The sequence below is a fragment of the Hermetia illucens genome, chromosome 3, assembly GCF_905115235.1.
Source record: "Hermetia illucens chromosome 3, iHerIll2.2.curated.20191125, whole genome shotgun sequence".
NCBI classification, from domain to species: domain Eukaryota; kingdom Metazoa; phylum Arthropoda; class Insecta; order Diptera; family Stratiomyidae; genus Hermetia; species Hermetia illucens.
Genome location: NC_051851.1, coordinates 131,796,477 through 131,810,305, shown reverse-complemented (window position 1 = coordinate 131,810,305; position 13,829 = coordinate 131,796,477). Strand labels below are relative to the sequence as shown.

The 13,829-nt window shown below is 43.2% G+C and overlaps 1 protein-coding gene and 1 pseudogene across 1 annotated transcript; both read right to left on the bottom strand.

Annotated features, from left to right (window-relative positions):
- Positions 1–358: 358 nt before the first annotated feature.
- On the bottom strand, positions 359–1,824 carry LOC119652151 (annotated as a pseudogene).
- Positions 1,825–6,380: 4,556 nt separating this feature from the next.
- On the bottom strand, positions 6,381–8,000 carry LOC119652771 (odorant receptor 2a-like). Its single transcript, XM_038057079.1, has 4 exons — positions 7,893–8,000; positions 7,016–7,827; positions 6,599–6,959; positions 6,381–6,541 (listed from the first exon to the last, which is right to left on the bottom strand). The coding sequence occupies exons 2-4, from the start codon at positions 7,741–7,743 to the stop codon at positions 6,491–6,493; spliced, it is 1,140 nt and encodes a 379-aa protein (XP_037913007.1). The 5' UTR covers positions 7,744–7,827; positions 7,893–8,000; the 3' UTR covers positions 6,381–6,490.
- Positions 8,001–13,829: the final 5,829 nt, after the last annotated feature.

Genomic DNA, 13,829 nt, shown 5'->3' with positions numbered 1-13,829 from the left:
ATCTAAGGCAAGCTGTGAAAAAGGTGCGGCTACGAACGTTGATCATAAAAGATAGGAGAAATGGCTAAAGTAAGTTAACTCCGCTCCTTGATGTAATACCTTATGGTGGTTCCATGGGGCAGGGGGGAGTCGGAGGCGGTTTAGGTGGGTAAAAAGTCCACACTCTGGCGTGCCCAGGCCAGAGTCTTTTGAAGATTACAGTTACAGTTACAGACAGACATTGAATCTAATTTGTTTTACAAACAAAACCTTAAAAAAATTCAAGAAGCATCGGCAGTCAGTCCTATTAAGGTAGCCTGTACACACTTTCACCTTCTTCGCTCTAGGATTGAAATGAGTCAGTCAGTCATGATCATGCATATATTTCCATGTGGGCTTATATATTGGACAATATACTATAACCTACGACAACGAGGGTGAACAATTTTTGATATTTAAAAATGCCTTTCAAAGACGTGCGAAATCTTAGTGCAATTGAGCATAGCGATTACATCGGTGTGAAAGTTTTAATAAGTTTTAGGTCAACCGCATCAGTAGAGCGAATACAGAATATGAGCTTTTGAGAACCTGAAAAAAGAAAGGATTTAAAGCTTTGTTATGAAATGCGTTCTAGATTATAATTCTCACCGAGACAAATGCTGCCAAATTGACTGTAAAAAATCCTCCAGCAATAATAGTCATACTTTTCTGTGTGGATTGCATGAACATTATCAGCATTTTTTTGAACTTTCTATCTTGATCTATCCAATTGCATGAGTAAATGGCATCAGTCATACGATGGGTCTGGTACACAAGCTCACTTCCAAAGTAGCAATAAAGGAACACTTCCAGGATCATGCACGTAAAATATTCTACGAAGTATACCACCTCGACAAAGTTGCCTTTGACATAGAACACGCAGACAGCAGGCCTCCATTCCAGTGACAAAGAATTGAAGGAAAATTGCAGGTGAAGTAACTTTTTGGACTCTGTAAAAATATCTAAATTTCGGTGATTTTAGTCTAAATTCTGTAAGGGTTTAGATTCGAAAGAGTTAACTCACCTGACTAACATTTGTTGATCCTTGATGCATTGTATTAATTCGTTACCAAAATTTTGGGAGTTCGCGGAGTTCACACCCAACCTTCTGATTCGAATATTCAAAGTTTCCACATGGCTTGACAAAATGATGACATAGACTGCTGGGAAAGTATCGTTTGATACATTCTGAAGGATGTATAATGAAAGTACTACTATTTGATGCATGTGGACAATTAAAAATGCTAGGTTGCAATTCCGCCAGTCGAAAGGATACCACGCCGGGCCCATTAGGCGCTCTCCGTTCGAGAGTAAGGCCAAGAGTTCACCTAAAGCAACTGCACCAGCGAAGAGGACCAAAGTCAAATAAAATATTTTGTGCGCTCTTCGAACGGCCGAGCGGAGGCACTCCTGCTCTTCGACAGAATTGGCGCGGGTGTCCAATTGGTGAACCCAAATGTTGATATCCACAATTTTTCGTCGTCGAAGGAAAATATTCAGAAATTTCAAATTGATTGCGATAGCAGTGATGTTGACCGCGAGATTTGACATGATATCTTTCAGATTATCTAAGGAGAAAACTAGAATCGTCATACCAAGAGGGAGGCTGGAACTCAGAATAATTATCACCGAAAATAAAATGCTACAACTATTGATGGGCAAAACCCCAAGAATTCGCCAAAATGTAAAGTGAAATTTGAAAACATTACTGCTAACAACTTTTCTAGGGGTCGGCACTTTACCCGACATTTGTGGGGATTCAATCAAACTGCTTTTGAAATTCCATTGACCAAGAACTAATTTCATGTCTGAACAGCTCCGAGTTTATGATTAGGTGACTGAATTATTTATATTTTAAGTATGGAGATGGATTTTTGAGTGTAAAGTAGTGCCATAGATAGATTTTGATAGATTAATAATAGCTGGGATTCTAAACGTGAAACGGGGATTGTAATTTTCCGAACGAATCGAATTCCTAATATTGTGTTTGCTTTTAAAGAGTTCCTAGCTTCGTTTGTGATAAAATTTCCATGAGTGGAGCTAGATATAATATATAAATAAATGAGTGAGAAGACAGCAAAAGTTGGTTGCCACGTGAAGGGACTAGTGTGGCAAAATCTACTTTTATTCCCGAGGAAAACTACAAATCAGGATGTGCATTACATAGAGTGCTTCACATACAGTTAGATCTATTTTGTTTCGGGAATTGTAATGTCTTTCTTCGAGTCTCAGTTTAAAAGACGATATCTAATGCTATAAGGGATAGAACGAATTTGAGGACTATTTTACAGTTCTCTATTCGCTATTAAGATATCGATTCGGTTTGGAGTTGTCCGTTTTTATCTTTTATTATGCACTTTCGTTTAGATATCATGCTTTAAACGAAAAAAAAAGTACAAAATACAAATGTTGATAAAAAGAGCCGCAATCCTCACCTTTCCAAGAAATGTCAAAAATAAGGCCGGCTTTGCAAAGTATCAATCCAGACTTTTCATTGGATACCCCACATGACTATATTTTTTGAAAAAAATGTACCTCTCCTTTTGCATACATGGGGATCTTTCCTTAAGTTCGACGTAGAATGATGTAACTAACTGTATGCGTGCGCGTTCATAGTTCCGACTTTTCCAACAAATTCGGTGCGAATCGTTATAACCGTTTCCCAGAAAAATACTTGTGATAGACCGACATACAGACAGACGGACAGGCCGACCTATGAGGGGCTGCCAGATCTCCTATCCAGCGCGATTCCAGGTGGCGGATAGGGGCATACCGACTGATGTGTGAATATGTACTGATCCACTTTTATTTTCTCACTGTGCATGGGCTAGTGTTTGCTAGCTATGGGAAAGATACTCAGAAAATGAAACCAACATGGACGAATTGAGAAGGGTTAAAGTTACGGTGCAGGGGCTCGGAACCAAAGTACCGGCTGCTTTTGGGCATGAGCAAGCGGGCTTCCGGGCGCCTATGTCCCTAGACTGTAGCGCCTGGGTCGTGGACAAGCCAAGAATATGGTCCGAGTTATTAAGGTAGGTAGGCAGCCGTTTTATACGAAGGAGAGGAGGGACGCGATAACTGGCATATTGCCGCAAGTGGTAAATACGCGAAATTTAGGAAGCCGTTAAATGCTGTGTGTGAAAAAATGAGGTTAATACAAGATTTGCTAGCGGAGGCCACTTATGAATCCGCAATGGAGATTCCGTTCATTAGTGAACCGTGCAGAAACTTTGACGATGATGTGGGGGGCAGATTCGACAAGGCAAGGTTGGTGCCGAACGTAGGAGAGCTGCGGCATACTTGCAGGCTGCTTATAGCCGGGGTGGTGAATTATACTTTGTTCCATGTAGTCCAGTTTGGGGAAAAGCGCTCCATGTTTTAGGTAATGCGCCTAAACTCATTGCGATCTTCAGAATAACAGCCTTGAGGATGTAGCGTTCGTCATTTCAGGACTGATCCCGGTTGACATTCTGGCAACCGAGATGATGAACATATATAACACCAGGTCCATCTTTCATTTGTCGAAGGTGAAAAAAGCTCAAGGGGAGAGCCATAAGCAGATGGCAACAGCGATGTGACCAGTGAGAAAAGGGTCGTTGGCTTTAGTGGGTAAAAATCCCATCCTCTGACTTGTCCAGGCCAGAGTCTTTTGGAGATTTCCACCTCCTTAACAACAAAAAAAACGAACAGACGGACAGACAGACAGACGGACAGACGGACAGCCGGACAGCCGGATAGGGAATTGAAAGCAGATCGTTGGACGACAAAAACAGCAACAACACCGACTGCACAGGAGGAGCAACAACTGGAGGTACTCCAGGACCAGGAAAAGGACTGTTTCAGAAGAAGTTCGTCAATACTAAACATTAAAAAAGGTATAACGGAAGGAAAGTCAATGAACGCCAAATAGGAAGGACTATTTAAAAGTAGTAACCCGATTAGGACTTATGGCAAGTAGAGCCCTGATGCAGAGGGAGTACCCTTCACACAGCTTGGTGCAAAAATAGTTGAGCTGTCTGAGTTCATCAAAGATAAGCACAATGTGCACCAAAGCATAAAAAATATGGTGAGAGCTATTAGAGTGGTCCACAACAAATCACAGCAGGAGGAACGAAATTCCCCACCTTATTGTATTGCAATCAACCTGCCACCAAACAAGACAGTTCGGGAAAAAGTTGTGGATCCTCTGGAAAATCAGCAGGCGTCTAAAAGGAAAAATGCCTTACAAATAGTTCCGAAAAATGGAAATAAATGCACCGAAGAGAGAAAGCAGGTCCCCTAAGTGCGAGCTCTGGTAATCGAATCAGCAAAATCCAAGGGGAATGAAAACGGTGGATGGATCAAGGTTGTTAATAAAAAGGCGAAGAAAAAGGCAAAAGTGCGAATTTGCCCAGAAGCAATTGTACTCTCCAGCAAGGGAAGTTTTTCCCGCGTGGGGATACTGAAAAGGTCAAAGCTGATCCCGACCTAAAAGATCTAGGCGGAAATCTTAGCAAGATTCGAAGGATCCAGAAGGGTGTCCTCATGTGTGAATAGAAAAAATCCAGCTTGGGAAAACTGATGACTTCCGAACTCAGGTTAAGAATTCACTTGAGGAGAATGCCACAGTACGGACCCAAAAAAAAAGTCTACATACAGTGCAAGGATCTCGATGAAGTGACAACCAAAGGAGAAATTTGCATTGTCTTGATGAAACAGTTCAAGTTGGAGGAATTTGCCGAGAAGTCCATTGTAAGCTTGTCGAAAGCATATGGCAATACTCAAACGACCACACTGCGATTACCTGTGGACGTAGCGCAGAAATTATTGGCGGCCGGGAAGGTTTGAATCGGATGGGTTGTTTGCCGTCTGAGAGAGCAGATTTCTTTAAAGAAGTGCTTCAAGTTTTAGGGGTGGCGGAAAGGCCATATTGCCAAAGACTGCAATGGGGACCCTAAATGCACATTGTGCCATATTGCTGGAAGTGTTAAATGCCCGGAATTTAGGAAGGCGCTGACTTCAATGAAAACATTCAAATAAACCTAAATCAATGCAGGATTGCTCAGAATTTACTCGAGCAGACCACCTATAGAAATCGTCACGGTGGCATATGGGTTACAGATTCCACTGGGGTCGACAAGCCATAAAATGTACTGGGAGTCAGACAGCCAGCGGCTTTGTGTGGGCGGAAATAAGGGGGGTATATGTGTACAGCTGTTACTTCCCACCAAGTCTGACATTGTCCGAATTCGAAGAAATGCTTGACAGTCTTGTTCTCGACCCAAGGGTCCAAAGGTGATTGCTGGTGGTTTTCATGTTTGCACCTGTGAGTGGAGTAGCAGTCTATTAGACGCTTTTGCGTAGTTGAATATAATTTTGGCCAATTTTCCAATAACGAAGGTTATGTAAACACCTTTCAGAAAGGGGGGTCTGCCATGAATTGTAGACCTAACTTTTGCCAGCCCTGCATTGGCACGTGGTATGCCCTGGTGCGTCGGCAAGAACTACACCCACAGCGATCACCAGGCAATCTTCTTTTGGGCTGTGGATGGAGTCATCGGACAGAAGACCATCATGCCCGAAATTGAGAATGATGTCAGGCTGGTCTGCTAAACTTTGGATGAGCAGACATTCATAGAGCTGTGGGTAGACCAACCTAATAAAGAGCTGTCCATGTGGCCCAATACATCGCCAAAGCGTGTGACGCGTCCACGCCTAGGAGGTGCTCATTCCCTAGTAGAAGACCAAAATACTGGTGGAATCCTGAACTGGCCAGCCTTCGATCAGCTTGCCACTGAGCCAGAAGAGCGGCTTAGAGCGCGGTAGGCAGAATCTGTCAAGGGCAAAACGAGCGCGCCTATAAGGAAGCCCGCAAAAATCTTAAGCTCGCCATCCAACGGAGCAAGAGGGAATGCTTTGATGAGCTCTGTTCTGTTCCGCCCCATGATGGTGCGTGATTATTACTCTTGGCATATTTAAGTTATTCAATCGGCTTTAGATGACTAATTTGACCGTTGTATTATCGTTACCATTCAAATCACTCACGAGGATATCTTGGAGGTCATTCGATACTCACATATAAGAGCGGAGGGCTTTCGTTAGCATATCATAAATTAGCGTGCATGAAGTTTAAAACCCTGATGTCCCCAGAAACAAGCCATGGTTGCTTGATGACGGTAGCGGCTAATACTAATTTATGTCTAAAACTCTCTCCATAATGAAACATTGACTATGTAACAATAATCGCTTGTTTTTCTTTATTTCGTGGAAATTATAATTAATCTCTTTTTTTCCTTCTAATGAAGAAGTCAATCTTCCAGTTGCTGTTGAATGTGTTTATACATTTGCTTTTCGAAATATTTTTCCTAATAGTAGGTATCATAAACCATATGTGCTTTTATGTATGTAATTTCAAAATATCTTTGAAGTAACCGTGAAATGTTGGTGCAGTTGCGTAGATTAGTGGATCTAATTTTAATGCGGAGACATTTTCTTATGTCATACGCATGAGGACAGCGAATAGTGAATACGAGCCTCTGAGAACCTGAAACAAAAATCGATTGGGAAATTTCAGATAAATGCACTTAAATGAGTTCCTCACCGAAACGAAAGCCGATAAATTAACAGGAAAGAATCCTCCAGCCATAATCGTCATACTTTTCTGTGTTGATTGCATAAATATTATTAGAATTTTCTTAAAACTTCTACCTTGATCCATCCAATTGCATGAATAAATAGCATCAGTCATTCGGTGGCTCTCGTAAACAAGATCATTTCCAAAATAGCAGTAAAGAAATATTTCCATAATAACAGCCAAAAAGTATTGTCCAAGATACGCTATTTCGAGTAAGTTGCCCTGGGCAAAAAGTAAGCAAACTCCAGTGATGCAGGCTTCCACCCCAGTGGTAAAGAATTGAAGGAAAATTACAGAGGAGGTGACTTTTCGGACCATCTGGAAATATCTAAATTTTGTTCATTAAGGCGCAGATCCTTCAGAGGCATTTGGATGTGAACTCACTCAACTAACATCTGTTGATCCTTGATACATTGTAGAAGTTCCTTACTTACATCTTTTCTGGATTCAGTTGAATTAGTGCCCAATCTACTGATCCGAATATTCAAAGTTTTCATATGGCTCGACAGTATATGCATATAGACGGGGGGAAAAGTGTCGTTTGTTGCATTTTGAAGTATATTTATCGCTAGGGAGACTATCTGATGCCCATGAACGATAATATAATTTAACGTGTCATGCTGCCAGTCGAAAGGGTACCACCCAGGGCACATCAGCTTTTCTCCATTTGAAACGAGTGCCACAAGTTCACCTGATATAATCACACTAGTAAATACGCCACACGTCAGATAGACCATTTTATGAGATAAACGGACTGCCGAACGGAGGTGCTCTTGTTCTTCTAGAGAATTGGCACGAGCATCCAGTTGTTGAGTCCATTCATTCACATCCAGTATATTTTGCCTCCGATTCAAGATGTTGAAGTATTTTAAATTGCATACGACAAAAGTAATATTCAGTGAAAGATTAGACAAGATATTCTTCAAACCGTCCGTGAAGAACAATGAAATAGTCATACCGAACGGAAGGCTAGCACCCAGAATAATCACCACTACATACAAAACAGTGCAACCATTTATGGGATAGACTCCAAGGATTCGCCATAACTTAAAGTGAAACTTGAAAGCATCACTACTCACGACTTTCTTCGAAAAGACCACTTTGCCCGTCATTTGATTAGATACAAACAAACTGTTCTTGAAATTACGTCGAACTGGCGGTTCTTCCAACTCTTGACGCTTTTTCAAAGGTGTAGCCTATAATTTGGTAACAACCAAACACTACTATTTTTAAACTTTTCAAATGATGCCCAAGGACTAACCTGGACGCTGAATTATAGTCCTGCATCGATTTTCCTATCTTAGGAAATTGTTTCAGGACTCAAAAATGGAAGTCATAAAGGGTTAATTTACATATGTAAACCGTAAAGCTTTTACGTAAAACGGATATTAAATCGATGGAATTATCTGAAAAATACATAAGAAGGTAAAAGTTAATGAAATATTGACACAGAGTTAAACTTCTTAACAGGATTCTGAACTCTACATCTAAAGGGTTTGTAGAAACAAAACTCCTAAGTGTTCACATTTTGGATTTAAATTGAAATAAATACCGCCTTAACATACATACATAAATATTTTGATATAAATTACGACCAAGTTCGGCAGAAATGACAGATTATAGATATACACATTGATCAATGCCTGCGATGTTCTGGCCATTAATGTAAATAGCAAGAGGACGATGACCCATCGGACTGAGAACCTTGGCTTTGTTTTTGCCAACAGCATTCTCCAAATACAAAGCCATCTGGACAACGTCCATGGCTTACTGAGAAAACGAAAAGATGGGATAAACATTTTGGAGATGTTTGAGGAAAAATCTCATTGTCCGTTGAAACCCTCCACGCTCTTAGGACAAGGAAGAATGCAGAGCGCCATACATGAAAAAATATCGATCAAGATGCAACCCTGGCTGACTCCGCTTTGTATGTATATATTGTAGTGACCGCGGCTTCGCGACGGGAACGGAATCTCATTCGCCTTTTTCTGAATTAATTTGCTCAAATTATCCATTCCATAATGTGCAATTACCCTTACTTTCGCCGCACATTGCACATTATTGAATGCATTGCATTATAAGATGATCCGTAGACGCACGCGCATGTTGCTGTAACATGAACTCTCGGAGTTCAGTCGAGTTCAAGGCGAGCGCAGTGAGATGTGAACCGGTTCGTGGCTGGACAGCTGATCAACGGCCGGTGGGATTTAAAAATTTCACTATTTTTGCTGGAGCCGTTTAGAGTGGAGTTGTCCAATCGCGTAAGTTTGAAGTGGTTTCTTGGTCTCCCGAATTTCAGCTACGGGCATTGGTTGGTTATCAGGTAGGTTTTCTTTTCAAAATGCATTCCATCCCCGTAATAGGTGGATTCGAGTGGATTTTTTTTTGGTAAATTGTGGAAAAATGCTGGGATTCTGAAAGGAAGTTGGCGAACAAAGGGATAGATGTCATGGAGGTGTAGTCGGAAAGTCAGGAAATTAGTTTTATGAGCTAGCGGTGGATAGTTTTCAATGTTGTATCGACGGGCGATTTTTCCTACTTTATAATTACCAATATGTGTTTGAAAACGACGGTATAGACACGTTAATTTTGTATTAATAACATGTGAGGGATCAAAGCACTCAAAGGACCCCTCCACATTCCCGAACCTGGCTAGCAAAGAGGCGCGCAAGAACGTGTCAACCGAACACTTTGATGGAGTTTCAGTCCTTGCGGGCGGGCCTTCACGGTCAATTTGTCCAACTTTTTAGGTTTCTGGGATAGCTCTTCTCTCTAGGCCGTCTTCGGCCACTCAGGATGGTCGTTTAATCATGCTATTTCTCATAGGTCCATTACAATATGTATTTCTATGCATTTTCCCACGCATAGTACAAGTGCCCTTTGAAGATCAACTTAGTTCGATTATTACCCCGAGGGCTAGTTTAGTCATTGGTAACCATGCTTTTGTGGAATAAATGATTTCACTTTTATAAGATTCCATTTTCGAGCCGCTTTGCAATTACCATCACCGCTGGGTCATCTACGAAACCAGTCGACGTTGCCTACTCTGGCACAGTCTATCATACATTATGTTCCAAAAAAGACGCCCCAACACAGTACCCTTATTCTTTCGGGTCATCATCCGTTTCGTAACAGACAAGTCCAGGCTAAGTAACCAGAGGCACTTTGCTTAGATAAGGTGCCCGTAATCTAACACCTGACTGAACTGAAAGCATTCCTGGCATTTAGCGTCACCGCTGCACGGCACTTACTAGCGGTCAACACCAACCGAGTCAGATCCATGACTGTTGCTATCGTATCGACGGTAGTGTGGACTCACGCAAACCCGTACCGTGGCTCCGATAGACCGTCTGCGATCTCGACGAACGAATCAACGTTGTACATCACGCTCTTCAATATCATCCCCATAGTATTTAGAAGAAAGACAGGGTGATGTGAAAACGGTACCCCTGGTGGCTTCTGGGGCAGTAGCAGAGCCAGAGCCTCTACCTCTTCTACTGGACGTGAAACACTCGCGTGTCCCGGATTTTAGAGGTCGATCTCAAGGCTTTGTTCGGAATGAAAATACCAGAGCCTTATTATTCCCAATTCGCCCATGTGCATAATTCAAATGTGCTTATAAATGATGTTGACTGACCTAGTTTTAGAAGCCAATATCAAGGTTTTGTTCGCAATCCCAGTTTCGGAGTTTTGTTATTCCCAATTCCTCCATAGTTCTCTCGTAGTCCCTCTCTGTAAAAGGTTCGAGAAGACGTTCTGCTGCGCTGGGGTCCACTTTCTCTATGTTTTAGGAAAATAATTGCAATTATGTTGAACAGGGGTCGGGGGCGCGGTAGTTGGGGCGATTTCTAGTCACGAATCTTATTCATTACAACCTTGTAGGCAACACCTCACGGGTTCTTAATTGTTCCGAGATCTTGACTGCCTCACAGAAAAGGTCGAAGTGGAGAAGCCCAGGAAGCGTGAGTATCCGGAGAAAATGCCCGGGTAGGTATCACTTCTGTGAATGCTCGCGGCCAAACATTCGCCGTGATGGAAATCACCGCAACACCAGTGGAAAATTCTTATAAGCGGGAAAATCGGAAAATCAAAATGGGATAAGTAGTTTGTAGCGTACCAATCAGGATAACCCCCACCAAGTGTTACAGGTGTCGGGATTATGGACACATGTTGGCAACTTGAAAGGGAGTTGACAGAATTGTAGCAGACCGCAGATGCGGTCAGGTAAGTCATCTAGTCAAAACCAGCGAAAATTGCGTTCTCTGCAAGGATAGTGGTGCGTTTGGCGAAAACATAGGGGTTTGAGACTGCGTCCAAAAAATTAACATGCACTGGTTAAAATTAACATGCACTAGAGATACGAGTAGTATAGTATAGATGAGCAAACAGGAGACTCACAATGCGATAAATAGAAGCAAAGCTCGCGGCTGGCAGAACCAGGGCTCGTAGTTGGCTATAAACTTGTCCCTCGAAAATTGATGCTGATAGACGGGCCACATTGTTCGAGCATTATTCCCCAGACATCCCCTATGGGTTGATTTAAACAGCGCGGAAGTCCTACCATCTTCCACAATGCAAGAGCTCGAAGACGCAATTAACACCATGGAAAATAAAAGGGTCCCAGGTCCTCATCGTATCTCGGATGTTTACAAACTAGTGTTCCGCCAAAGGCCAGATTTGCTGCACGTGGCATTTAACGCTTACCTAGAGGAGGAACTTTTTGCTTGAGGATGGACGATTCCGTAGCCTACATATCCATGAAGTCTATGAGCAATACCATGACCGTGAAGTTGTGGAAAACATTCGGCTCAGTAAGTTGCGATGGGCGGGTCACTTAATCCGCATGGGTGAGGATGATCCTGCTGAAAAGTCTATAAGGGCAATATCTATGGTAAAAAAGAAGACAGCAGACCCTGCCTGAGATGGACGCCAAACAGCTTTTAGGGATATGGAATTGGTAGACCTCGTTGCAAAAACGCGATGCGTGGAGTTCCTTATTAAGTCAGGCCTAGACAGGATATAGGTCGTTGTGCCGTTGATGATGATGATGATAGAGGAGGTAATTTTCTTTGTCTTTGGAAAATGACCTGATCCTGTTCCTTTGCTGATTAGCTGTACCAGTCCTCATGTATTCCTCGGAGACTTGAGTAGGATGGATGATTCCGTTGCGTACATAACGATGAAATCTATGAACGATACCATGACCGTCAGGTTGTGGATAAAATCCGGCTCAATAGATTACGGTGGGCGGATCACTTAATCCGTATGGATGAGGATGATCCTACCCGGAAAGTCTATAAGGGCAATATCTATGATAGAAAAAGAAGACAAGGCACACCTTACCTAAGATGGAGCGATGTCGTAGGCCAGGACGCCAGATAGCTTTTAGGGATATCGAATTGGTGGACATCGGCGCAAAACCGGGATGTCTGAAGTTCCTTATTAAGGCAGGCCTAGACCGAATACCGGTTGTTGCGCCGTTGATGATGATGTTGATACTTCTGCTGGAATACCATTGGGCCCAGGCGTCTTCTTGCTTTTCATAGAGAGGACTGCCTGTTCTAACCCTTTTATAGAGAAAAGTAGACCGTTCTCCGCACTCTCCGCGCCGACGTCGTCAATCCATAAGGGGGCACAGGGAATAGTGCCCATACAATGCGGTTCATCTGCTCGGCCTTCAGTGAACAGCGTTTCCGCCAAGCTCCGATTTTTCGGGTAATCACTTTGTCGCCGAGTCCCCACAGGCTCCCGTTCACCTCGTCGACCAGATCCTGCTAGCAACGAGCTTTGCTCTTGCTTGTTGCGCTGCGGTGTCTCCTTTTTGCTGATTTGTGCTCCGTCATTTTGGTACATGCCTCTTCCTGGTCGCTTAGATGTTGTGTTAAGCTGCGAGCCTATGGCACTCCCTCCGGAGCTCTGCAATTTCCACCGTTAACCAATACATAGAAGGTTTGCCGGCTACAGCGCCACCGCTCTCAGGAGTAACCTCCAGCGCGGCATTACCTGTTCCAAGAGTTTCAACAAACCTCCCGGTGTTCACTTTCGCAACGTTCCATGCATAAGAGAGAACCCTAAGGAGGGTGCCGCCCCGAACCCATATGGCAGTGGTACCTGATTTGTCAGGGTGCTATGAGACTGGGTCCTTGTTACAGTACTGCTCACTGATAGACACTAAATCAGCTTTGGTCTCTGCAGAGAACTGCGCTAGCAACTGGTAGGCGGGTGCACTCCGGTGCATACGGATTTGTAGGATGTGAATCATGTTGACCGTGTCCTAGCTCTTTCCAATTCTGCTTTGAAGACTGGACACCGCCACGAGCCCGCGGTGTGCGCAACGTTCCCATCACACACGCATTTTTGATTTTCCCGCTGTTTAGAAGCTTCATCGCGTATTGTTCCGCAACTTTCACCACAGTGAGTTTTTTGCCTTGCGAATTCGCAGAGGTGATACCAATCCCGACATTGGTTACCTACGGACATTCGCGTTTGATGGCCTCTTCTACCTCATTCTGCTGATGCCCTTGACAAGGAGCATTATAACTACTTTACCCAGGTGCAGAGATGGGGCGATTGTAATCGCGAGAGGGATCCCCTTTACCCTGCTTTCTAAGGAACGTAAAGTCATCAAAAGCCGCAAGAGTAAAGATTACAGGTTGCCCGTGAAGAACGTCAACGCACATTTACCGAGTAGCAAATCTCTTGGCAAAATGAACCAAGAATCAGATGGATTGCGCGGCTTATCGAGAATTTAGATGGCTGAACCAAAAGCATGGTGGGAGTGATTACGACGCTGACCACACATTTTCTTCTTGTGAAAGGTAGAATGGCTTGCGTCAGCAGATAGAGAAATGCTGAGGGGCGATGACAAATGAAATCGATCGGTGTGTGGAGGGACCGGATGGCAAGGTATTCCCTGAACCAACAACTACCTTCCTCCTCTCCCGTTCCGTTGGTGAAAAGAATTCCCTGATTTGAAGGCTCCGCATTGTGTAAGAGTTCAGGGCTAGTTGGAATTAATGTGATAAACGGTTCCATTCTAGCTCTCTGACGATGGGGAGATGTTTAGTTGGTAGTCCGACGGCATACGGTTGCGGGAGTCCAACACTCTTTTCGTAAACGCATTCACCATTTCGTTTGTCTCACTGAAAAAATGAGTAACGAATTTAAGATGCTTTTCCACTACATTTTCTTAGTAGTA